This window comes from Diceros bicornis, chromosome 15 (assembly GCF_020826845.1).
Source record: "Diceros bicornis minor isolate mBicDic1 chromosome 15, mDicBic1.mat.cur, whole genome shotgun sequence".
In the NCBI taxonomy this organism is placed as follows: domain Eukaryota; kingdom Metazoa; phylum Chordata; class Mammalia; order Perissodactyla; family Rhinocerotidae; genus Diceros; species Diceros bicornis.
The window spans coordinates 5,572,762-5,599,389 of NC_080754.1; the positions used below are offsets into that span (position 1 = coordinate 5,572,762).

Genomic DNA, 26,628 nt, shown 5'->3' on the forward strand with positions numbered 1-26,628 from the left:
ATCTATTGCCAATCCTCCTCCTTTTTTTTCCCCCAAAGCCCCAGTAGATAGTTGTATGTCATAGTTGCACATCCTTCTAGTTGCTGTATGTGGGACGCGGCCTCAGCATGGCCAGAGAAGCAGTGCGTCGGTGCGCACCCGGGATCCGAACCCGCGCCGCCAGCAGCGGAGCACGTGCACTTAACCGCTAAGCCACGGGGCCGGCCCAAGTCTACTATTTTTTTCTCAGATACCACAAAGATTTTAAATGTCAGCTCTTTATTAACTGTGCTAACCAGGGAGAAAGGAGGCATGTGTAAATGAAATCCCCAAGTACTCCAAATGCTTCTTTTTAGTCATTACCATTTAATTCTTCCCTTTTAGTCACGGCCTAACAGTTCCCTCTGTCTGTCAAGGATACCTTGATTCTCCTACTCACTGAGGTTTTAAAGTTGGCAAGCATCTTGGCACACTAAACTTTTTAAAAAACTTCATTCTAGGTGGAATTATTGATTTTGAATATTGAGATGTGATGGGCATGACTCCATTTACTTGATGAGAAGAGCAGAGCCAGGGTGTGTGAGGAAGGGCTGAGGGGGAGGTACATGTGTGGTCTGAGTGGCTGGGGCCTTCAAGTCAACTGCTTTGGTTAAAATCCTAGCTCTACTGGGCCATCTGCTCCTCTCCCTTCTCCATGTTCATTGTCTTCTTGTGCTGCCAAACCATGGCAACATCTACCAATTAGAATCAGTCATCATGTAAATTCTTTCGTGAAGGGGTCAATAGGACCAAACGAAATGAGGGAAAGGCCGGAGGAAGTGGGAGGAGAACATGTCCAAATTATGCTACATGAATCTGCAGGTGACTGAACCTTCTGGGTTTATCAAGCAAGTGGAGAAACCATGAAAATCAGCTGCGTTTTGCTACAAGAGTACTAAATTTCCCCCCTCCCCGCCCTCCCCCTTTTCTTTTTTTCCTTCCTTTTAAATAAGAGGCTAAAAAGATGAAAAGGAAAAAGAAGTCAATCCATAAATGTTTGTTTTCTCAGCATTGACACCCTGGACCAATTCACTAGAAACTGGAATTATCACAAGAAAGCATGTTCTTTCAGGAGATCATTTTCCAAACAAAATACATTATGGGTTTAACGGTGCATGAAATAAAGAATATTTCAGATTCTTTGAAATAGCTCAAAATTATTTTTTTTTAAATTTGGTTTTAGCAATGTCTTCTGCATGTCCTTTTCCAAGAATTTCTTCCTTCAGAACTATGGAAATGTGAAGGAAAGTTTAATTTTTTTCTTTCTTAGTCTAGATTTCCTAATCAAAGTCATATGAAAGGTACTTTTGAGAACATAGAAATATTTTTAAAGGTATTTCTTTTTAGTTCAATTTAGACAAATAAAATTAAATAAAGCACTACAATAAATAGATATATGGCCAAAAAGTACATGAAAATGTAATCAATATCCTTAGTACCTATTAGTATGTAAACTACACTAGAAAAGCTAAAATGAAAAATGTTGACAACACAAAATGCTGTTGAGAATATGGAGAAACCAGAACTCTCATACATTGCTTGTGGGAGTGTAAATGGAAAAGTTAGGCCCAAAATATACATATATATACACATACATATATATGTGTACATATATACATATATATATATACATCGTTAAATATACATCTTCCCTGTGACCCAGCAAGTCCACTTCTAGCTATTTATCTAAGAGAAATTAAAAGATATGTCTACAGAAGTTTCATACAAAAATGTTTATAAAATCTATATTCATAATAACCAAAAACAAGACACAATTCAGGTGTCCTCCAGCAAAAGGATGGATCAATAAATTCTGGAATATTCACCTAATGGAATATTACTCAGGAATAAAAAAAGGAATGAACTATTGGTAGCTGCAATGTCATGAATGAACCTAAAAAACATGCTGAATGAAAGAAGACAGATACAAAAAGAGAACACACTGTATGAGTCCATTTATGTGGAATTCTAGAGTGGGCAAAATTAGTCTGTGGTGGTAGAAATCAAATCAGTGGTTGCTTCTTGAGGAAGGTACTTTCTGGGGTGATGAAAATGTTCTGTTCCCTGAAGTGGTATAGGGTACATGGGTATGCATTTTTCATGACTGATCAAGCTGTACACTAAGATCTGTGCATTTTACTGGGTTTAAGTCATACCTCCATAAACAAATTTTTTGTTAAAAAGAACAATGAAGCAAGTTCTAAAATTTAAAAATCATTTGAGTCCATGTAAAATAAAAAAACTTTTTAAGTAAAATGCCTTGCGTGAAGCTTGAAAATTTTGAGTGCTTGCCATAAACAAAGATTTGGATTTTGAAGCTAATGTGGTAAATATTTATAACAAACAAATACCACTTTATAACCAATTTAGAATCACGGTCCAGTGTTTAACACAGTGCGCAGCTCATAGCCAGTTTCAAATACATGTGTCGGACGGATGAATGGCAGGAGTTTAAAAATACATTTAGATTTTTCTTATTTTGTTCTGCCAAGAAAGACGATAGCTTCATTTCCAACTCTCTGCTTTCCTCTGCCTACATCTTCCCCGTGTGTATCTCTCCGGTTTTCTAAGCCAGTGATTCTCAGCCTTACGCGGGCATCAGAATCATCTGGAGGCCTTGTTGAAACACAGATTCCTGGGCCCACCCTCAGAGTTTCTGATTCGGTAGGTCTGGTGGGGGACCCTAGAATTTCCATTTCTGACAAGTTCCCAGGTGATGCTGATGCTAAAGCTGCTTGGTTTAGGGACCACACTTTGAGAACTACTGCTCCAAACACTTCTTCCGTTGTCAGAATAAAGATCCATCCTTTTCCAACCAAAGATCAACCTTTCCAACATTTAACAGTCTTTCCTAACTGCCTTCGGCCTCGTTCTCTGAGCTTTTATTACACTTCTCACTGATACTCCCCACTTGCTATTTGGCTCATTCTCCTTTCTAGTTTATTCTTGGAAAGAAAAAACGCTTGCATGTGTTTTCTATTTGGGTAGATGATAACTCCCGCAAGGTAGGGAGCCTTACTTAGTATCTTCCTCCCCTCACGCCCAGGGTGCACAGGCTGCACAGCTAACAGCTGATGCTCCTGATAGTGATACATCCTTCTAAAGCATGTACAAATACTATTGAAAGCAAGCACTAATTTTCAGATGAAAAATACAGTCTTTCATGATGATGAATTACCTGTCATTGGGACAGTGACTCGGCAGCGTCCAGTCGTGGTGTGGGTTAATGAGGAAACCCCAGGACAGGAAGACCGAGCTGGGTGTCAGAGTGCCGACCACCAGCTGGAGAGGTTTCCGAGAGCGGGCTTTACCTGTGGAGGTAACACACAGGTTAATTCTGGGGACATTGAGTATATTTTCATGATTGGGGTAAAATGCATAAAGATGACTTGGCAAGATAATGAAGAGTATGAAAGCATCAAGTTCCTTTTCAGATAGTGCACAAATATTACTAATATTTTGCCCATGAATTTAAGCATGAAATATCCTTTTTGAGATTTATGTGTGTATGTATATGTGTATACATGTATGTGTAATGTATGTACATAAACTGTGTCCAATTATACCTAGTTTTTATTTTCTTGTGGGTCAAGGATGAATACGGAGGCCTTGGCTATTCCCAGTGAAATAAACAAACACACACACACATACACATACGTGTGTATGTATACACACACTCACTCACTTCATTTCTTTTACGGACAAAATAAAAGCATGCTTATTTTTTTCCTGGGACTGTGAATTAGTATGAAATAGCATCTAAGAAGAGAAAAGAAAGCTTACCATCTAAGTTGTAGGTTATATTCTTTTATTAAAAACCTATTTGCAAGTGTGAAATCCCTGTCATACCATTGCAATAAGCATATTTTTTACAGTGAGTATCTAAATGGAAAATGTGCACAATTTTTAATAATGCTGGGAGAGTAGGAATTATACAGGAAGCATAGTTGCTCTGATGGGACTAACTGGATTTGGGCAATGCTAAGAGTGATGCTGATAAACCACTGTAGATTGCTTCCAAGTATGCAGGGGGCAAACATTTGCATTTTCAAAAATATTTGAAACTGCAGAAATGGGGAACAGTGAAAAAGAGGAGGAAAAATCCTTTACCATGGAAACTAATGCTGGCTCATAAAAAGTCGGAGTAAATAAAATAAAAATCCAATTGGGGATCTAATAAAACTATGTAGAACTAACACAGAACATATATGCTCTGTATTTCCATTGGATTCCTTCTTTCACTTCATGAGACTATGCTGTATTTGCTACAGGAAGAACTTGTATCATCTTAATCTAATGCAGTGGGGACAAGTGGGTAGCAAGCTCCCCATCTGTGAGCTCTGTGGAGCTCTGAACCAATGTCCCTGAGAATTGTGCCATGCTTACTGCTTCTGTTAGATTTAAGTTCTGCAAGTTGTTATTCCAGTGAAAAAAACCTTCTGAGCCCAGGATATACATAACCTACTGGTGGCAAATTGCCTCATTGGAACATAGCTGAATTTTTAAAAGATTTGAAATAATTCTCAAGGGTAGTTCTTGTTTACTTGGTTGCAAACATGCGTTTATCCCTCTCCATAAATTTTTCCAGATCCACCTGTAATAGTACCTTGTATGATTGTGATTCAAAGGGTCCAAGTCTGGCCCCCAAGGAGGGCCGGTTAGAATCCGGGGCAAGGGTAGGAGGCACAGATAGTTTGAAAAAGCCCTGAAATGGTTCTGATCTTCCTTTTTCTACCTCTGAGTTGATTTTCACTAACATAATACAACTATCTCATTTTACACATGAAAAACAAGGCTCAGAGAAGTTTCAAGAGTGTCCAAGGTCACACCGAGAGCAAGGTCCAGACCCAAATCTAGGTGTCCTGACTTGTAATCTAGTTTTCTTTTCACTAAATCATTGGCGTAGCTCAAACGTATAAAGATAATGCCACTTAGAGGAAAAAGATATATTTTTCTTTCTCCAAGGGACCCTAAGGCTTACACGAGGTAATTACATCAAATAATTACCTCACTAATTTTGTATCTTGATATAAAAATGATTACATAATTAAAATTTATGTGGCAGATGTTAGACATAAAGATCATGTGGCAGAACATAAATTTCTGTTCCACATAAAATTTATGTGGAAGCTATCACATTAGTCATTACATCATTCTCAAATGCAGATTACGAAAACAAAAATTACATCAGTTGCCCAAAAGGAAAGGTGTGGTATTATATCCTGAGCAAGATGAAACAATTTCCTGAGCTGGTCATCACAAAGCGAAAAATAATTTCTAAGGCCAGTGTCAGAGAAGATCCCCAATGAAATAGAATGAAGTTATAAAGTGCTACTAAGGGGTAATCACTCTCTTGACTTTCCTTATATATTTTCATATTTGTATCATGATCATATTTGTATTAAGAGACAGTTCAGTCAATATGAAGCCAGAATCTCACGGAACCACACTCATGCCTCTTAACTTTATCGGTAAATATTTTGAAATAGAGTCTTGCGATATTGAGAGTACATTTATTTTAAAGTGTATGGAAAGCTGCCTGGACAACTATCATTAATAAGTTGTAAGGACTGATTGAAATTTCCCTTGCGCTTTGGGATAATATAGACCAGAAATGGAATTTATATTTTTCAAAATGCTTGACCATTTACTGCTTCTCTTAAAAGAAGCGGAAACCAACAGAAAGAGGGGAGGGAATTGTGGCAACTGATTTCTGGCAATCAGGCTGGACTGACACGTCCAGTAGACAAAGCACAGAGCTGCAAAGGGCCCTTCTGCTCAGTGTGTTTGAAGGTCTATGTGCTCCTCCTACCCATTTCATTGCTTTAGAAAGATAAACAAATGAACAAATGATCATTTTTTGTGTGGCACCCAGTGTTCTCTAAGAGACAAGTATGATTAGGAAATAATTACTCTGAGAACGGTTCACCTTAGAACGTGAAAAAGAAAAGCAGATCGTTGTGATCCACTCCATCTACAGAGAGAGGAAGATGTGACCAGGTGGGAAAGAATGTTCACAGCTTCTGCCGGGCCTTCCTCAGAGCAGTGGCTGCTTATTTGATCTGAGAGGAAATGTTAGTAGTGAAATTGGGACAACGTAGGGTTTTAATCTTCCTTTAGTCATGTAGAACTCTTTCTACTCATTTACTCATAGGCATCCGCCTTCCTGTTTCAAGTCTCCTCGCCCTGGGAAGATGGATTGCACTGCGGTTTTATGAAAGGAGTGCTTGCTCTGTGTTGGACTAAACAGAAGAGATTTGGTGGGGAGAGATAAAGGGTAACCAAACCTGAGTTCTAACCCACCTAACACACATATCAATGAGCTATGCTTTTGAAATGGAAACAGTCTCCTTCGGCGAAGGTTAGACATCAGACTTTGCCATCCGAGTGTGAGAGACAAGATAGCAGGCGTGAGTTCACACACTGTGAAATAGAGACAGGCCAGCGGGCGGGCGCTGACTAAATGAGCAGATGCCATGGGCCAGGCCCTGCCTCGTGTCACATGCCCATGCACTCATTTAATCCTCACCAAGACCATATTACACAGCAGAAGGGAGGCACAGAGGGGCAGTAATTTGCCTACATCCCTGCTAAACAGTGCGGTGGTGGTGCTGGGATGAGATTCCAGGCAATCTCTGCCCCAGGCTCGGCCACTTCACGAGCAGGGCTGGCTGTTGACGCAGCACATCTTCTGATCTCTATTCCTAAGGCATCCCCAGGGCATTGGGTCTCCAGGAGTAGAGAAGAGATGAAAAGGCATGGTTTAAAGTTAATAAAAGAAAAAAGAAATCAACGAAAATACCTGAGCATGATTTCTTTCGACTTGGAGGAGGAGCGGGTCGCACAACTATCAGATATTTAGGCTCCGCATCTGGAAACAATAATGACATTATTTATCAGTAAAATGCTCTGAGGAGAGCAGCGTTCATGACAGCACACCCATTCCTGACTCAGTGTTCCCCGCTTTACTCATCCTAACCACAGGACCACTGGTGAGAGGACCCGGGAAGTCGGAAAGTTAATATTCCTGAGACAGTTCAGCCCATTAAGCTTTTAAAATGAAAATTAAATCCAGATTTTCAAAACCAAATGGACAGGGGTGGGGAAGAGGTCTTAAAAGAATCATGCTAAGATTCTTAGCCACATTTTCATCAACCCTTTCTCTGCAAAGAGATTTTTAGAAAATCAGATCATATCTATTCCGTTACCCCTCTCCTCGCAGAGGGTCAGCCTGATACTTCAAAACTGGAGAAGGAAAATCACACTTGCATAAGACACAAGTCTCACCTGATGTACGAGCTGAACCTGCTCACTTTTCTGGGAATATGAATATTTATAATGTTTTACCTATTTCTTGTCCTGTTTGCATATTATCAGCCTATCATCGTATCCAACCAGTCATTTTCATGAACAATTTTTAAACAAAGTCACCATTTTAGGTTGGTATAGTTTTCACCTAAAGTATACGAATGGAAAATAAATTAATAGAGAATCTTTTTGAAAAATATTTAGGTTTTAAATAAAATGATGTTTAAATAATCAGTATGTGGTAACTCAATCAGGGGCTAATAGTTTATCAAATATTCTTTTATTAAATTGGGTTTTCAAGATGAATGGTTGGTTTAGATATATATATAATAAACCAAATACACTTTGGGCATAGAAAATAGCATCTTATAAGCGGCTCTATTGGATTAATTGATTGATGGGTGTTATTTACAATATTTCTGCAGTACCTTTGGATCCTGAAACCCATTCTACACCAGATTTCATTTGGATGTGGTCGTCACCAGAGTTCACTCCTACTTGCTCAGGCAGACCTCATCCTTGTTTTGTTTTCATTCGGGGTTCAAATATCTCCCCTCCATGAGTTTGGAACAGAGGCTTCTCTGCTCAAGACCTCACAGAGCTGACCTCATTCTTAGCCAGAGACAACCTTGCAGTACAACTACTTTTAACGACTTGAGCCTTTGTCTTTTTCTGGACACCCCATGTAGCCCATTTGCTACAACCTGCCGCAGGAATTACCACTGCATGGTGTAAACCAGGCAACCTCTTGAACTGACATCAGAGCTTTGCCTGTTTGTCGTGTTGGTGTCTCACGACCCTCACACAGATAGAGGAGCATTCATTGTGTTTGAAAGCATATCTTGCTTAGTGGAGCTTACACAAAGAATGCTCAACCTAAATCAAGTTTCCCAGTAGGACTACAATAACCATTTCCTGATTTTATTTGGGATATAGAGCAACATAGGTATTAAGAAACTACCTACCATGTATTGAGTACTGTCTATGTGCAGGATACTTGTTAAGCACTTTACATTCCTACCTTAATTACTCCTCATGGCAATCCTACCTGACAGGTATTATTATCACCCCAATTTTTAGGTGAGGTCACTGAGGCAGGGTCAGCTTCATGGGCATGCAACGTGTACAGTGGCACAGGGTCCCATGGTCAGAAGGGTCCCCTGCTTAGTTTAATACCCTGCTGTCACCATCTTGAAATTCTTAATACTTTCATCTTTGAATCTATGTTTTGTAAGGGAAGTCTGAGGGGACAAGGGAGCATGCGTGTGAGCCTAGGAGCTAGGAACAATACTCACGCCTGTATATAGCATTCAAGGTGCCCCCTTAGCATAGTGCTCCCAAGGACCCAAGCTGCGCGGGAGTTCAGCAAGACTCAAAGGTAGAGCAAGGTAAGACATTACATCTGTGACTGAGTAAGGGGGCGTGGAGGGGACACTGACTCTGTGAGGCCACCCTTCCCATTCCAACCAGAACCTGCTTCTGTGCAAAGAAGGCAATGGCATTTTAAGAAACACAATGACCAAGGAATCCTACCATATCCCTTCTTATTCCTGTTACTTCCTGTGTTAGCCAACCACTTATGCTGAAAACAATGACGCAGAAGGAAAGGGAAAGCTAGAGATCCCTTCGTTCCTCTTCTTTTCAGTCTTCCTAAGCTGAAGGTAAGAGAATATTGGTAGAATGTGCATGTATCAAGAAGTGAAGTAAAAAGTTGTGTTTGTTCTGTGCGTTTCCAATATTCTGGTAAGAATGAAATATATATGCATGTATAAACTACAAAATACAAATTTTGTAATTTCAGTGATTCTGCTTACGCATTAAAGGCTCTTATATTTGCATTTAAAACTAGCATTGCAAAATATAAAGAGAAATGGTAAAATTCATGCTAATAATTTAAAATTTTAGTTTTTCTTTACCTAAATGACATTAAATAGCAAATAAAATAACACCACGACAAATTGAGAGAGAAATTGTGGAAGAAAGAAAAAAATTTTATATTTGAGTACTTTTAATGACAATTTTCCCCCTGCTTTTGAACCAAGAGCCCTGCATTTTTATTTTGCACTGGGCCTTGCATTTTTACTTTGTACTCAGCCCTGCAAATTATGTAGCTATCTTAATCTAGTTCCAAAAATGACCTTTTACTAAATCTCTGGAGTTGACTTCTAGAAAACAAAGATAAATCCCTATTTTTCTTAGATTGTTCTCCTTGTGGCAAAGTCTCTTAGAGCCAGCCTTTTATTTCCTTCCTTGACACACATTAATTCAACTATGCCTCAGTGGTTTAAAAAAAAGACCTGAAATACTAGAAAAATAACATACATAGAAGCCAAGGATAGTGCCACGATCCAAGACATATGACAGGTTATATGAACAATTTAAAAGTAACTTTGTTATGATCACAGTCATTTTGCGTAAAGCATAGGCAGTCACAGCCAGTTCCAAACTGGAAGAGATGTCAGGATCTGGGTACATATACTGGCCCTCACTGCTCATTAAAAACTTCCAATGTTCATGTATTTCAGCAGTCTCTGCGCTCTATTGGGAACACAGACGTGGAAAAATAAAACAACTGAAAAACAAGATTTCTATTTCTGTTATGCACTACAAAATTCTTTGTGGATTTGTAGCAGCATGGAAATACATAAACTGTAGCCTGATCAGAAATTCTGGCAACACATGCCAAAATATCCTACTTCTTCATTTAGAGAACATATATAATTAAAATGTCAATTTAAGAAAATTGTGTTGAATACAAGAACCTTAACAAACTTTCCATTCCTAGTAGTTAAGCCTATACAGTGTTGCAGACTAATTAAATCTAATTTGCTTAATATTTCAAATGACCTATGGTGGAGGTTAGGGACAGTTTACTGTTTAAGGAAGTCTATTACTGAAATCCAGCCAGATTATCCTAAAGGAAATTAGGTAAGGGGTTTGAAAAAAACAATGTATTTACCCTTGCCATCTTTTTAACAATTTGGTTTCATGTCAAAGTAAATTTCTGGGCATAAAAGCCTGGACTCTGAGCCTGGAATCAATTCCTGCTCCACCAGTTACTAGAACAACGGGAGGTGCCTAACGTCTGTGCACCTCAGTTTCTTCGTCTGCAAAATGGGGAAAATCCCAGTACCTGGCCTCATACGGTGCTTAGTGCTGATGAACCTACAGCACTGCCTACCACACAGCAAACGCTAATGTAGTGCCAGCCGTCACAATGAGGAGGAGGATTTCTTGAAAGAAGAAGTTTGTGTCCTAGGAGGTCCTGAGGACATATTAAAAGGAAGGAAAATGTTCCAAGTCTTTCATTTTTTGAAGCAAGCATCACAGATTCCAAAATGCAAAAATTTCAGAAAAAAGAAAATTATGGACCGTAATGACAAAGATTCTCTCCTTGACCCCTAATCAGGCTCTTCTGAGGTTTTTTTCAACTAGGCCCTGACTTTTGGGCTTCTGTGTTCACCTCTGCATTATGCATTTTAGGAAGAATCGTGCTAAGATGGTTTAGACAGAATCTCCTGTTCTCAATATCTGATCACCCTCAATATCTGATCCGGTTCCTCATCCTCCCCCACCATCCCCCAGAGACATCTGATCACTCTGGCCTGTCCTCGGCAAGGACCTGTGAGGTCAGTTTAGCCAGAATCCCCCCTCACTCCCGATATTTCCTCTGAGTAATTTTCCATCCACTGACTCCCACTCTGTTTCCTGGCTGTGAGTCCCCACTTTTCCTGTCGTATTCAGAGTGGAGCCCAATCTCTCTCCCACTGCAAGACCCCACTGCAGCGGCCCCTACCCCTGTCACAGTAGTGCCCCCTGAATAAAAAGTCTTCCTCATTATCTTTAACAAGGGCTACTGAGTCATTTTTTTCTTTAACAATACTCACTCGTAAATATAAATGCAAAAAATCCTGGAAAATACGTCGACAAGCAGAATCTGGCACACACAATACAACAAAACATTACGGCCAAGCGTAGTTTATTCCAGGAATGAACATAAGGAGAAAAAAAAAGGCTAATCTCCACAGGTGCTAAAAAGGCGTTTGACAAATTCAACACCAATTCTTAATTAATAAATAAGGATGCAATGGAATACTTCCTTAACATGAGAAAATTTATCTTAAAACACCTGAACCACTTTTATTCAATATGCAGGACCCTACACATACATTTCCATTGAGTAACTCTCCCTGGCTCTATCAGAACATTCGCCCCTCATTTTTCTTTCCCTCTTATTACTACATTTTTTTAAATGTTGCTTTTTCTACATTGTGATTCTATGTGTGTAACCTGCTTCAGCTTTTCTATTGAGCAGCTGAGACACAGATTAGGGAAACAAAGAATGAGGTAACCAACTGAACTATGTGCTCTTCTACTCCAATGGTGTGGGAATAACTAAAATGAGGCAGTGGGTTGGAAGCATTACTGGAATGTTTACATATAAGGCCAGGCTTACAGGAATGGTGAGTTAGAACAAACTTGCTCATGAAGACCCCAGAGGTAAGGTCCTACGTCCATTTCTCATTCAATGTTGAGGGGCCTCCTCACTTACCAAATATGGTTGTCCTCTTCAACTCTATTTTCATTTGCTCTCAGAGAGGATCACAAAAGCAGCCACTTGCAGCTTAGTGCGAGCAAATTCGTGTTAATATATTGCCCCTACTCATGGCCTACTCTGTTCTAATTATGTAAGACAAGCGTACGTCCTCTACTAAATACACACAGGGCATGAAGCGACACCGGGGGAGGATCTCTTGGCCTAGCGCCCTTCCTAATTCCTTTCCCCAGTCCCCGACATGAGGTATAGGCAGCCGCTGTCTCCATGAACTAAAGACAGCTGGCTTGCAAAAGTCTCATTAGAGACCAGACCTGCTGAGGGTGTGTAGGTGTTACTCCTGCAGGAGAGGGGCCAGGCGCCACTCTGCTCACACTACTGTGCTTTAAAGGTCTGGGTCCCTTTGGACTCAATCAGGGAGGGTGGATATCATCTCAGACACACATCAAGGCCCAGAGAGAAGTTTCAGGATCAAAATGAACTTCCAGGTGACTTTGAGCCTGTTAAAGACAATCTATAAACACCTTTTGTCAGTAATTACGTTAATTTTTGATGTTTTTAAAAAAAAAAAAAACAGAAGTAGGATTATCCCCATTGTGATTTGGAGGTTTAAAAAGAACATTGAGGTTTAATCTTCTGTTCATCCCCAAAAAGGGGAGAGAGAACTCCCTGTGGGTCCCCAGTGGAAGACCCTGGAATCTCCTCTTGCCCTCCTGAGGTAGCTGGAGCCTTAGAAATGCTTCTGGGATGGAGAGTCGGCACCTTGAGCAAGATGAACACTGGGCACTGAGCCAGAGGCCTCTTCACAGAAGGGGTCTCCTCTGAGCTGTGCCGGCCGTGCTGGGATTTTGGCCAGCAGGCACCTGATAGGCTGGAGGACCAGCACACAATGGGGTTAGCCCAGGGCAGGTGGCCATGAATAGAATGAAGCCCAGGTCTCTTCCACTGCGTGTGGAAGTTGGATGGACCTCCATTTGGACTGTACCAGCTCCTCAGGATGTGAAAACTGAAGGGGCAGGGGAGGTGGATAGAGTCCTAATGGGAAGTTAATCCGATTTCCTACTAATCTAGCAGATGGGAGTTTACTGGTTTTAATTAGATTTGGAGACATAAAAGCAAGATAGTGAAGTCTGAACCCCAAATGGTAATTTAACAATATTGAATATAAAGCTGTTTTATAAGAAATGGCATATTAAAAACTCAGAATACCATCTTTCATTGGTTCTAAGACATACTTTCCTCACAGCTTTTAAAATCTCTCAAATGCATATTGCAATCGATGGTCTCTTATACTGGCTAGGGGCAGGTGTAAGAGACTGTCATTGCTGTCATTGCCTGACACCTTCCAGTAAGGTCAAGAAAGGGATGGCTTTAGAACTGGCAGAAGAGGGTCAATGATTTGGAAGAATACCCAGTGAGGCAGTGTTCCCAAAACGCTGCATCATCAATGTTTCGCTGGCACAGAGAGTGATGTCGTATGGGAAAATAAGGGTCCTGATAACTCTGAGTCGAGAGGTGGAGCGGAAGAGCTGGACTCGCACGGTGAAGAATATTCAGCAGTGTTTAACTTTTCTTTTGTTTATTTTCCTTTCCATGTTTTTTTTAAGTAATAGCTATCTTCCTCCTCCAAACCCCAAACCTCAGTCTAACCATGAGAAAAACATCAGACAAAACTAAATTAAAGGACGTTCTATGAATACCTAACCAGGACTCCTCCAAACTGCTAAGGTCATCAAAAACAAGGACTGCCTCCAGGAGCCTAAGGAGACACGGCTAAATGGAATGTGGTCCCCTGGATGGGACCCTGGGACAGAAAAGGGATCTCGGGTATAAACAAGGGAAATCAAGTAAAGTATGGACTTTAGTTAATAATGTAGCAATGTTGGTTCATTAGTTGTGACAAAGGTACCATATTAACATAAGTTGTTGAGAGTAGGAGAAATTAGATGTAAAGTCTACAGCAATTCTCTATACTACACTTGCAACTTTTCTGTAAATCTAAAGCTATTCTAACATAGTTTATTAAAAAATAACATCATCCCTTTTTATAAAAAAATAGATAATATAAAATTTATGTATCAATGAGTCAAAGGAAGCTCCTTCAATCAGTACGAAATGAAAGCCCTAAGGGTTGCAAAGCAGTGTCATTAATAAGCAGCTTTATTCTTAGTCTTATAAAAAATAGTGGTGTGATTTACAGTTAAAGGTGCTTTAGAATTTCATGAAATAAGGGAACTATTTTTACTAGAAGCCAATGTGGCACATCATAAGACTCCTAGCAAGTTAAGAATAAAATCACCCACAAAATCTGAAAAAAAATCTATGGCTGTGGAGATCTCCATACAGAAATAGTATCAATTTTTCTTTGCATCTGCAAGCCACATGCCACACTTAGCTGTAATCTGAACTGAGTGGGTGCAATCCAAATTTAAGAATTCCCTTTAGCTTTTAACATCTGGCAGACAGCTCCTGCGCCTTATTTCATCAACACTAATGTTGAGTCATGTCTGTTTGAAAAATACCCTTGAAAAGCCTCCTTGTGCTTTCAGCTCAGGCAGAGTTTCACTCATGCGCTTGTCAGTTCTGAAAAAAAGACTCTCCTAAGTGTGGCTGTGGAGTGGGTAAGCAAACAGAGCTCCAACCAGGCCCTGGGCGTTGCATTTCTGTCGTAGCTGCTTCTGCAGACACTGCAGACACATTCCCCGGCCTGCTGGCCCGTGAAGGGAGCCTCGAGAGAGACAGAGGTGCGCAGTCTGCTGGGGGTTGGAATGTAAAAAGATGCCACTTGTTTAGTCATTTGTAAAATGCAGCTTCTTTACTCATTTCTCGAAAGGCCTCCTATGAGTAGTTCTAAATTTCAGTAGAGTACCCAGCCTTGCTCCCCACCCACCCCACCCATTCCCACATGCCAGCAACAAAGTAACAATAACAAATTAACACAACAGCAAATCGGTTTCAGCAACGGGGTGCAAATGATTCATATTTGAACTGCAGTCCACATCCATTTTGAAGCCCAGTGACTGGAAAATGAGAGGCTCAAATATTGTGGAAGCAACAGACACATCCCTGCAAAGGGCAGGATCAACCGAGAAGCTCACCACAAAACACACCCACAATAAACTGACCCTGGAGTAATCACGGATCACACAGCTACAACAGCGACAAGTGATGGTCTTGACCGACTCAAGAACACCATGATGTCCTTTTGGGAAGTTCGGAGTCCCTTCTGGAAAAACACTGATGGCATGGTTTACAGAAAATTGGGGAAATTCTGCTGTCTGCTTCGACATGTAAGTCATAGCTTTGCAAAGTTTCATGGTATCCAGAAGTCCGAACAGAAGACAGAGCCATTCTAAGTAATGCCAGTACTGCACCAAATTGACTGTGCTTACTGAGCTTATGAACATAAAAGTTTAGCAATTTTTAATAAATTATTTAGTAGATTACTAGCATGTTGCCCTTCGTTGTACATAAAAATGGATGTCTGTAGAATTACGAATCATCACAAACTAATGTAAGGCCTCCACCTCGTTAAGTCTTTCTAAGCCCCTTAGTCTCACTAAGCCCCTGTAAGAAGATGTGGAGGGCTGAGGCTCACGTGGGATCTGGCCCCGACTCTGTTCATGTTTTGTTCATTTCTGTACATTTAGACCTGCAGACACAGTAATAGCACAACAACATTTTCTGAAAGAATGAATGAACCTGTTCCTCTACTCCTTTATTGCCTGGGGCTACAGTAAAGATGGAGGAAGTCAGGCTTCACAGGAAGAAAGAAAAAAATAATTGGGCATTTTGGAAATAGCACTGTCGGCAAAAGAAAATAATCTTTTTTGGAAAGCTAGTCAACTTTAATCACAGAATTAGTCTTTCATAAGCCTATCTGTAGGGCTGTTTTTTTCTTTGAAGTTTTTTCTTGCAAAAAATACGTGGTTTTGCATGTAAGAATAATCTTTATCCCTTTTTTACCCCAAAAAATAATTTAAAGCAAATCCTATACTGTTAGTAATTATTTCCATTAAACATTACGAAATCGATTGAATAATGAACCAGCACCCATTTTGACAGAACATTCTGCTATGCTGGGGGGCTCAGAGAGAGTCTGGCTTCTCTCAGCCTTTAAGAGGCAGCCTGCTGGCTCTGGCCTCGGAGCAGCCTGGGACAATGGTGAAAGTTCAAGGTCTGCGGAGGCACAGCCACCTGGTACCACAGAGCAACTGCTAACGCAAAAATGACTAGGAAGATCCGCCACGGGTGGGATTCCAGGACGTTCAGTCACAGACCTGTTCTCAAGGGAGCTGACAGCTCATCTCGGTATGTATGTTACAAGAGGAGTTGTTCAGAGTTGCTGGGAATTGATGACAGTGGAGAGATGCCGGCCGTCACCACCCCTGCAGTGAGTGGACCTCTAAATATGAAACGAAAACAGCTTCATTGGAAGAGGGGATATAGGGAAGGAGGGAGTGGAAGAAGAGCTTAGAGGGGGAAAGAGGGCTTTTCCTAAATCCAGTAACGTACGCCCCGCGGGCTCTGCCACATTCTTTCCCTCTTCACAGCTTACAAAACCGTCTAAAAGGGAAGATGCACCCTTTTTCCAAACAGAGGGGCATTGCAAGGACACATTCCAATGAGAAAGACATTGCTGGAAGCTTTTTCTGCCAGTTTTACTTTATTTCGGTGAGCTGGGGAGGCAATGCTGTCAAGAACTCACACTTCACCTAGCGCAGACTACATACTTCACCCCCGATCAATGCAAAATCGGAGGGTGGGACCCCTATTTCAAAAGGAGGAGAAAAAAGTGACATCAACGACACTAAAATATAAAACATTTCCTTTTTTCCAGTCTCTATTTTGACCTGTCATGGTATTTACTGGCTATTTAATGTTGGGCTCTGCAGATGAGTGCAGACCCTCAGCCTGTCCCCCCACCCCTCTCACCTGACTGCATGGGACCCTCTCCCACCCACGGCAGCCTCAGGACCAAAGCGCCTTACCCCTCACCACACGTCCCAGGGCAGAAATGCCAGTCTCTCCTTCCTACAAGCCCACCATCCCAACCCACAGACCCCAAGGGATTGTAAACTCTGCATTGGGACAGACTACCTACCTGAATGGGGGTGGGAGAGAGGCTCACACCTGCCAAATCAACCACTGAACGCACTGTAGCACTGCCAGCCTGTGCGGGGACCCTGCTGCCGTGTCCTGCCAGACGTTGCCATGGGGATGTGCACACCCGACCCTCCCTGCTTCCACATCCAAGGCCCTGCTGAAGGCAAGGGCAGCAGCAGTTGCTGAGTCGGGGTGGGGAAAGGAAGGGAGGGGGTCGGTGTTGAGAATAAACTAGGGGAGGCGGTGTGAGGCCAGGACACATGAGCCCAGGGGCCAAGCCCTCAGCACATGCACCACTGACCCATCTGACCTCTCTGCCAAAATACAACTGAGAGGGAAAATCACTAAGAATTTCAAGACAGCAACAGCAAAGCATTCAACTTCAAATGCAATGCAGAGTGTGCTGGGCACATGCCCAGGAAGCCAGCCCTGACCCGACCCTTCCACCCACAATCCCCGCACACCCGCCACAGCAGTGAGGGACCAGGTAGCTCTGTACTCCCTGTGGTGCTGGCATCCAGGCTGGAGCATCTCATTGAGCCACTGTCCCAAGCTAACCCTGCCTCATCTTCACGCTCTGACAGATTCTCTCCCTGACACCACAAACCAATACTGAATGGACGATTTCTCTTGCCCACTTGCCCCCTCAGCCAGGACACATCCTTTCCCGGTTTAGCAGACCTGTGAGACATTAAAATTGTTGACTTCATTGCCTGTAGTTTTTTCCTTACCTGTTGTTTCTATGTGCACCCCACACAGCGATTTAGTGCAGGGCGTAGTCTGGGAGCTGGGTCACGGTTTGGCAGGGCTCCCTTTTGAAGGGGAGCCTGTACACACACACACACACACACTTTCCAGTGAGTTCATCGCTTCGTTAATATTATCTCTACAGGAAATACTAGTGAAAGATCAGGACTTCATTTGGATTATTTTCTTTAACTAATAAAGCTAGATCACATTAGCTTCAGATGGTAAGCCCACGTCTTCAGATCAGCAAGGTTTTTTCTTTCTCTTTAAATGCTCTAGTCAGCATCACCATGTCGGGGTGAGGGGTCAGGAATAATTCCCGCGAGATGAATTTTCACATGTGATTTGAAGGGAACGGTATACTGACACGCCGTGGGGAACGCACTGTGGCATGGTCAAGTGCGCAGCTCTGGAGCCAGCCCGCACCTGCAGACTTCTTAACTTCTCAGGGATTTACTGTCTTTCTTGGGAGGAAGAAGATAATATTGGCACCTGCTTCAAAGGTTTGCTGTGAGGATTTAATGACCCATCTCCGTGAAGCCCTTGGCCCAGCCCATGGCAGGTGCTCAACAGCGTGCAGTTGTCAGCTCGCACGTGGGTGAGGACATCCACCCCAGCATTGCTGAGCAGCCAGACACGCCCAGCCTGGGGAATGGACTGCATCAGAGGCAAACCTCTTTTTGATTTTCTTCCTCCTTTCTAGTTGAGAAGTGTCCCTGGTGGCAGGAGAAAAGGCGGGGCTATCAGCTCGGAATCAGATGAGGAAAGACCTGGGGACCATGTTTAGAATTCAAGGCTTTCTCCCATATGTAGATTAAATATAAAATTTTTTCAACTAAACTGGGACACTTTTGAGAGAAAGGGGAGCCCTATTAATAATTATGCCAGAACAACAGGTGTACGCCTTAACCATGCCTCAGAAATACGGTGCGTCAATCCCTTAACCAGGTGAATAATTTTTTTCTCCTGGATATTACCACTCAGGGCAAACAGACTTTTTATTTTCTTGCCTGGGAGGCTTCCCCAGCAGACCAGCCATCAGACACTAGCGCGTGAGCGCCTACACCCAGAGATCTATTGACCCTGATGGTGGAGAACATGAGGGAAGGTGAGACTCAGCTGAGGAGCTCACTGCTTATCTGGTGAGACATGACACAGACGAAAACAAAAAAAACAACAAAAAACAATTAGGGAACAACCCAAAACAGGACATAATCCAGTGCTGGCCTCCACAGCATCGGACTTCAGGTATGATCAGCACGTGGCAAGGAAAGCAAATGTTTAAAGGAAATATGTGTCTAATTAGGAAACTAGGATTTGATTGTATTCCTTGCTTTGAGATGTATTCCCATAAAAAAAGGAGATTGTAAAGTCTAAGTATTATCTTGTATATCTGGTCCAGATAACCCTCTAATTTATCCTTCTATTGGCAGCTGTCTTTCCTTTTAAGACCCCTTCTCAACAGCAAGCCTCTTGCAATAAATCTGGGACAAGGTACGTTTCGGCCCATGACAAAAGGGCCAATAAGCTATTTTGGGGGACCCTTCTAAACATAATTAGAAATGAATTTTTAAAAGTTAAATTTTGGTCTCAGTGCATTGTGCAATACATTCGAAAAAATTCTTGTGCTTTATATTAAAATATTGTGTTGGCTTTATTGTATTTCCAAGCAAAGACAGACTTGGAGACAGTTTATCTATTGTTTGGTGAGGTCAAGAAGACCATGGAAACATTATAGTTGAATCCAATAGAAAAAAACAGAACTTTGAAAAAATGTTATCTTTATCAAAATACGATGAAATGGTCATCTTAATATCAGACTAGGCCTTTCTGGTGTAAACTCATGCTGAATTGTTTAAGCGATGGCATAACATTTATTAAAAATTGATACCCACTACGCCAATTTCTTTAAAAAAACGCTTGGAAGCTTAAGTTTTGCTAAATTTTGCACCTTGGAGGAAAATCAAGTGATTGTGAGATGCCTATTTTTTTAATGAAAAATTTGGATTACTCTTGAAGATTTAAAGCCAAATACTTCCCAAGTGGTGAAACTATTTCCAGAGAAAGAAGTAAGTATGAATTAGTTGACATTTTGAAAATAGTTTTAAACAAAAGAGAAAAATCCAGCTTACATGAGACCCACAGCTGTTTCAGACTTCTTCTCACCAATTCATTCACTCATCGTGCTGCTAAATTTATGACAACACTGGAGGGAAAAAAGAAATCTAAGGCCTCTTGGGTCCTTGGCTCCTGGGAGTTTTCTATTTGAGTGGAGCGTGGGAGAAGACAAGACACAAAAATAAAAACAGCCATTTATTAAGAATGATGGTGAAAAAAATGCTCATCTTCTAGGATATGCGTGAAAGGGTCATCAATGTTGACTGCGTTGGCCAGAGACAGCCTTGTGGAGGGTAGAGGAGGCAGAACTTGATGGACGGGCGGCTCTATTTAGTAACAGGGATGGTGGTGGTGGTGGTAGAAGGGGTGGACGAGAACAAGTTTTGGGGGCACGTAAGTGCTTCACATATTTTAACTCATTTAAACCTTAATGACTTAGGTAGCCAATGGCTCCTTCCATAATACATGGCTTTTTTTTTCTGTTTACTGTTTAAAGGACGTTATAGAAACAACAAATCAGAAGCTAATGTGTCCTTTCTATTGTGGAAGAACCGATAAAATTCCCTCCGTTTTGAGAGGCAGTAGAGCACAGTGCTTCAGAGCTCAGATTCTAGAGCCAGACTTCCTGGGTGCCAGCTCTGGACCTGCCATTAACTAGCTGAGTAGCCTGCGGAGGTTTACTTCAACATTCAAAGCCTCAGTTCCTTGCGTGTCAAAGGGCACTAATGATTCTGCCTACCCTGTGTGACCATCCCTTATCTGCATTTCGGGACTGCCTTGTATTCACCGCTGGCTGCTATTCTGCTCTCTCCTCTCATAGCCTCTTGCTAATTCTCTAGGGATTCTGCCGGGGACGAGGGGACTGGGCTGGTTTCAATGTCTGGCACCATATCTTTTCCTCCTGTTTATCCTGCTTCTTTCTCAATAGTTATTTTTCAGTTTAATTCCTTCAGTTGTTTATTTTCAACCTCTTCTTCCAGCAGTTTCTCTTCAATGAATCCACCACCACCTTCCATGTGGCACTTCCCACAATAAATATTCACTTCTTTTTTGTCATTAAGGTGATATTCATCCCTCAGTGTAATAAGCAGTAGCAATTTCCATTATGTTATATTTCATCCCACTTCCATAAAAATGAATGGAGCCCGCTTCAACGTTTTTATGGCAAAGAGAAAAGGACAGCTGAATTTCTAAGGATTGCAATAACAAAAGAAGAAAAATAGTGCATTTCCTTTTGCTTTCTATACAAATGTAAAAATTAATGGTAAAACTTGAAAAGGGTATTAATAATCTATAGGAATATAAATTGCATAAAATTTATAAGCATATAACATATTTATTCATATCTGGATCAATCACTACAAATAAACTTTATTCAAAATTTTTTTTAAATTAATTTTCCCCTGTGAAATAAAAAAGCGAGAAACTTCACAATAAGAAACTGATGACTAAATTTTGGCCTGAATGTGCTGAGATAAAATTACTATCTATTAAGTAAATGAAATAGTGTCATGCTCTTATTTTGATCTGTATTTACTAAGGCAGGTCAAACTTTTTGCTATGTTCTTGCTAAAAATTGCTTTATTAGAGTAAGACAGATCTGAGAAAAGTGACATCTAGAGATTCCACTGTATCTTTTGAAGATTCACCTTATTCTCCTTTGGCGACCACAGCTGTGGAATTCTAAGAGGCACCTGCTGACTCTATTCAGCCAGGTGCACCAAAGAGGAACCCCCCGTGATGATCAAAAGATGATCATGCTGTGGGAGACATGCGTGTGCACCAAGGGCACTGTGTCCCAGTCTTAGACTTTGCTTCTTCTCTTATTTCTTAATCTGTTTTGGGAGTTGTCCCATCCAAGAAAACATTTCTTAGGTGCAACAGAGAGATGAGTATGGTTACTTCTTTCCAGTAACTGACAACTCTGCTAAAGCAATCTACCTCTACAATTTTATTGACACTCCATCCTCCACAAAACAAACAAAACAAAAAAACCACAGGACTACCACTTAGACCAAGGTTTTTCACCCCAGACACTAAAATCTTAGCGCTGACCAGAACTTTAGTGGTGATTTAGCTTATTTGGTATTAGCAACTGAGGCAAAGCTCAGAAATGTCTGGTAAATTATCCTAGACCACTCAGCTTGTTATAGTAGCAACTGACAGAATCTATAAAACATACCTACTCTGTGCTAGGCCTTATTTTAGCTGCCTTATGTAATTTATCTATAGTCTTTACAACACTCCTGAAAGATTATTCTCTATTTTATATATGAGAAAAATGAAACTGAGAAGTTAAATGACTTAGCCAGAACTACTCCATGGTAACTAGTCGTGTTGAATTTGAACCCAGGACTGTCTGATTCAAATGTCCATACATATTCTTTTTTTTTTTTTTATTACGGTAACATTGGTTTATAACATTACATAAATTTCAGGTGTACATCATTATACTTCTATTTCTGCATACATTACATCATGTTCACCATTCAAAGACTAATTACAATCCATCACCACACACATGTGCCTAATCATCCCTTTCGCCTTCCTCCCTCCCGCCTTCCCTTCTGGTAACCACCAATCCAATCTCTATCTCTATGTGTGATTGTTTTTTATTGTTTTTGTCTTCTACTTATGAATGAGATCATATGGTATTTGACTTTCTCCCTCTGACTTATTTCACTTAACATAATACCCTGAAGGTCCATCCATATTGTCACAAATAACTGGATTTCATCATTTCTTATGGCTGAGTAGTATTTCACTGTGTATATATACCACATCTTCTTTAGCCATTTATCCCTTGATGGACACTTATGTTGCTTCCAAGTCTTCGCTATTGTGAATAATGCTACAAAGAACACAGGGGTGCATGTGTCTTTACGCACTTCTGTTTTCATGGTCTTTGGATAAATACCCATAAGTGGAAAATCTGGATCATATAGTAGTTCCAGTCTTAATTTTTTGAGGAATCTCCATACTCTTTTCCATAGTGGGTGAACTAGTTTGCACTCTCACCAGCAGTGTATGAGAGTCCCCTTCTCTTCACATCCTCTCCAATACTTGTTGTTTCCTGTGTTGTTAATTATAGCCCTTCTGACAGGAGTGAGGTGGTATCTCATTGTAGTTTTGATTTGCATTTCCCTGATAGTTAATGATGTTGAACATCTTCTCATGTGCCTGTTGGCCACCTGTATATCTTCTTTGGAGAAATGTCTGTTCAGATCTTTTGCCCATTTTTTAATTGGGTTGTTAGTTTTTTTGTTGTTGAGATGCATGAGTTCTTTATATATTTTGGAGATTAACCCCTTATCAGATGTATGGTTTGCAAATATCTTCTCTCCAATGTTAGGTTGTCTTTTCGTTTTGTTGATGGTTTCCTTTGATGTGCAGAAGGTTTTTAGTTTGATGTGGTCCCATTTGTTTCTTTTTTCTGTTGTTTCCTTGCCTGGTCAGACATGGTGCTTGAAAATATGTTGCTAAGACCCATGTGGAAGAGCGTACTGCCTATGTTTTCTTCTAGAAGTTTCATGGTTTCAAGTCTTACATTCAAGTCTTTAATCCACTTTGAATCAATTTTTGTGTATGGTGTAAGATAACGATCTACTTTCATTCTTTTGCATGTGGCTGTCCAGTTTTCCCAACATCATTTATTGAAGAGACTTTCCTTTCTCCATTGTATGTTCTTGGTTCCCTTGTTGAAAATTGGCTGTCCATAGATGTGTGGGTTTATTTCTGGGCTCTCGATTCTATTCCATTGATCTGTGTGTCTGTTTGTGTGCCAGTACCATGCTGTTTTGGTTATCATAGCTGTGTAGTGTATTTTGAAAGTAGGTAGTGTGATACCTCCAGCTTGGTTCTTTTTCCTCAGGATTCCTTTGGCTATTTAGGGTTGTTTGTTGTTCCATATAAATTTTAGGATTCTTTGTTCTATTTCTGTGAAAAATGTTGTTGGAACTTTAATAGGGATTGTATTGAATCTATAGATTGCTTTAGGAAGTATGGACATTTTAACTACGTTAATTCTTCCTATCCAAGAGCGCAGAATATCTTTCCATTTCTTTGTGTCTTTTTCAATTTCTTTCAACAATGTTTTATAGTTTTCAGTGTACAGAACTTTCACCTCTTTGGTTAAGTTTATTCCTAGGTATTTTATTCTTTTTGTTGCAATTGTAAATGGGATTGTATTCTTAATTTCTCTTTCTGCTATTTCGTTGTTAGTGTATAGAGACACAACTGATTTTTGTATGCTGATTTTGTATCCTGCAAATTTACTGTACTCATTTATTATTTCTAAAAGTTTTTTGGTGGATTATTTAGGATTTTCTCTATATAAAATCATATCATCTGCAAATAGGGACAGTTTCACTTCTTCCTTTCCAATTTTGATGCCTTTTATTTCTTTTTCTTGCCTGATTGCTCTGGCTAGGACTTCCAGTACTATGTTAAATAGGAGTGGTGACAGTGGGCATCCTTGTCTGGTTTCTGTCCTTAGAGGGATAGCTTTCAGTTTTTCTCCATTGAGAATAATATTAGCTGTGGATTTGTCATATATGGCCTTTATTATGTTGAGGTACTTTCCTTCTATACCCATTTTATTCAGAGTTTTTATCATAAATGGATGCTGTATCTTGCCAAATACTTTCTCTGCATTTTCTTTCCCCACATCATGCTGCCTTACCGGGTAGAGGCGGATCTTTCCCGGAACGCACATATCAGCATTCCGGTTCTTTGCGGCGCAGTGTCTACAGGGCTATTTATATTGTGACCTCCTCACTAGCTATCGCAGGCCCTCTAAGGGGCTATAGGAAAGTTGGTGACTAGGGAGAATGGCTGAAGGGCCCACAGCTGAGTGGGAGAGACACACTCTGCATGGTTAGCAGCTGTGAGAACATGAGAGTTAAGAAATCCGCCCTGTTAAATCCCTTTGAAGTCCTAACACCTGGTTGGAAAACAAATTCTTTAGTCAGAATTAGTGGTAGTGACAAATACGTAACACTTTTTTCAATTTAAGCTTTTCTTGCAGTAAAGATACTAAAATATCTCCTTAATTTGCACTACACAAGTGATAGAATTTCCTTGCCAGGTGACACTGATTAAAGTATTTTCAGATGGCAAGAGAACATCATAAAGTATGAGTCTATAAAGAGTCAATGTCAAAAAATTCCATTTTTTACTTTATTGGACTTTTGCAAAATTACCAACAGCTGAACATGAAAGTAACAAAGCAAAAACTGGATGTGTACACCAGAAAAGATAACATTCGTGATGTGGGTAACAAGAGGATATAGGAACCTTTTATATGTGAGTCATGTTCTATCACATTGTGCAGGACTCTCACAGCCATTAATATTTATTATTAGTCACCTGGGAAAACACTACTTTGTCTACTGCTCCAATTAATCTACTAAAATCTTAGAAGATTTTACAAAAGTAAAATTTTTACAGAAGTTTTATATGAATCTCAATTTCCAAAATAACAAAAGGGAATATTTTGTTTTTTAGTTTTACATGTAAGACCAGCATGTGACTTTTGAAAATACCTCTGTCAGTACTAGGTAGATAGACAGATATTAAAATAAATGTAGAAATACTTATAGGTGATTATTTAGTAGGAGTATTGGTCCACAGATCACTAAATGTTAACTTGAATATTTCTTTTTTTTTTTTTTTTGTGAGGAAGATCAGCCCTGAGCTAACATCCATGCTAATCCTCCTCTTTTTGCTGAGGAAGACTGGCTCTGAGCTAACATTTATTGCCAATCCTCCTCCTTTTTTCTTCCCAAAGCCCCAGTAGATAGTTGTATGTCACAGTTGCACATCCTTCTAGTTGCTGTATGTGGGACGCGGCCTCAACATGGCCGGACAGGCGTGCGTCGGTGCGCGCCCGGGATCCGAACCCGGGCCGCCAGTAGCGGAGCACGAGCACTTAATCGCTAAGCCACGGGGCCGGCCCTTGAATATTTCTGAATGATCAACAGCTTCTTATTTCAATGGTGGGATCATTTAAACACATCAGAGAAGTGAAATGTGTCAGACGACAGGGCACTTTATATTTGTTTCGAAAATGTTTGGGTATAGTTCAGTGCAACTGAACAAACACCCTATCCTATTAGCCAAGAAAGTAAGAGGAAGAGCTGTAAGTGATGCTTTTTTTCCATAAAGAAATAACAATTCTTTGCTCTTGTACAGCACCTTACACTCAAGGGATTTCAGTCCATCACTTTATGATCATGAATTCACTAACATGCCCACAGCACATCTGTGAAAAATAGACTTTATTACCGTTTTAGAGATGAACAGAATTGAGAATTGGTGGCAGGGAATTGAATATAGACACAAATTTCAAACATACAGTTTGTGGCAGGCAGAAAAATGGCCCGTCAAAGATTGTCCACATCCTAATCCCCAGAACCTGTGAATAGGTTAGGTTACAGGACAAAGGAGAATTAAGGTTGCAGATATAATTAAGTTTGCTAATCAGCTGATCTTAAAATAGCTAGAGCATCCTGGATTATCCAGGTGGGCTCAATAGAATCACAAGGATCTTTAAAAGTGGAAGAGGGAGGCAGAAGAGGTGATCAGAGGGACATGGTAGGAGAAACGTTTGACCCACTGTTGTTGGCTTTGAAGGTGGAAGAGGAATGTGGGCAGACTCCAGAAGCTGCAAGAAGCAAGGAAACAGATTCCCCCTCAGGGCCTGCAAAGCGAAGGCAGCCCTGCCCGCACCTTGACGTTAGCCCAGACAGATCCACGTTGGGCTTCTTACCTACAGA

The 26,628-nt window shown here is 40.7% G+C and overlaps 1 protein-coding gene across 10 annotated transcripts in view; it reads right to left on the reverse strand.

Moving 5' to 3' along the window:
* ABI3BP (ABI family member 3 binding protein) overlaps positions 1-26,628 on the reverse strand; it is a 242,074-nt gene that overhangs the window by 149,791 nt on the left and 65,655 nt on the right. For all 10 annotated transcript variants that reach the window (XM_058555697.1, XM_058555693.1, XM_058555691.1 and 7 more), the window contains exons 3-4: positions 6,821-6,889; positions 3,197-3,329 (exon numbers count right to left, since the gene is read on the reverse strand). In XM_058555697.1, coding sequence (XP_058411680.1) covers positions 3,197-3,329; positions 6,821-6,889 — 202 coding nt within the window. The remainder of the gene's footprint in view (positions 1-3,196; positions 3,330-6,820; positions 6,890-26,628) is intronic.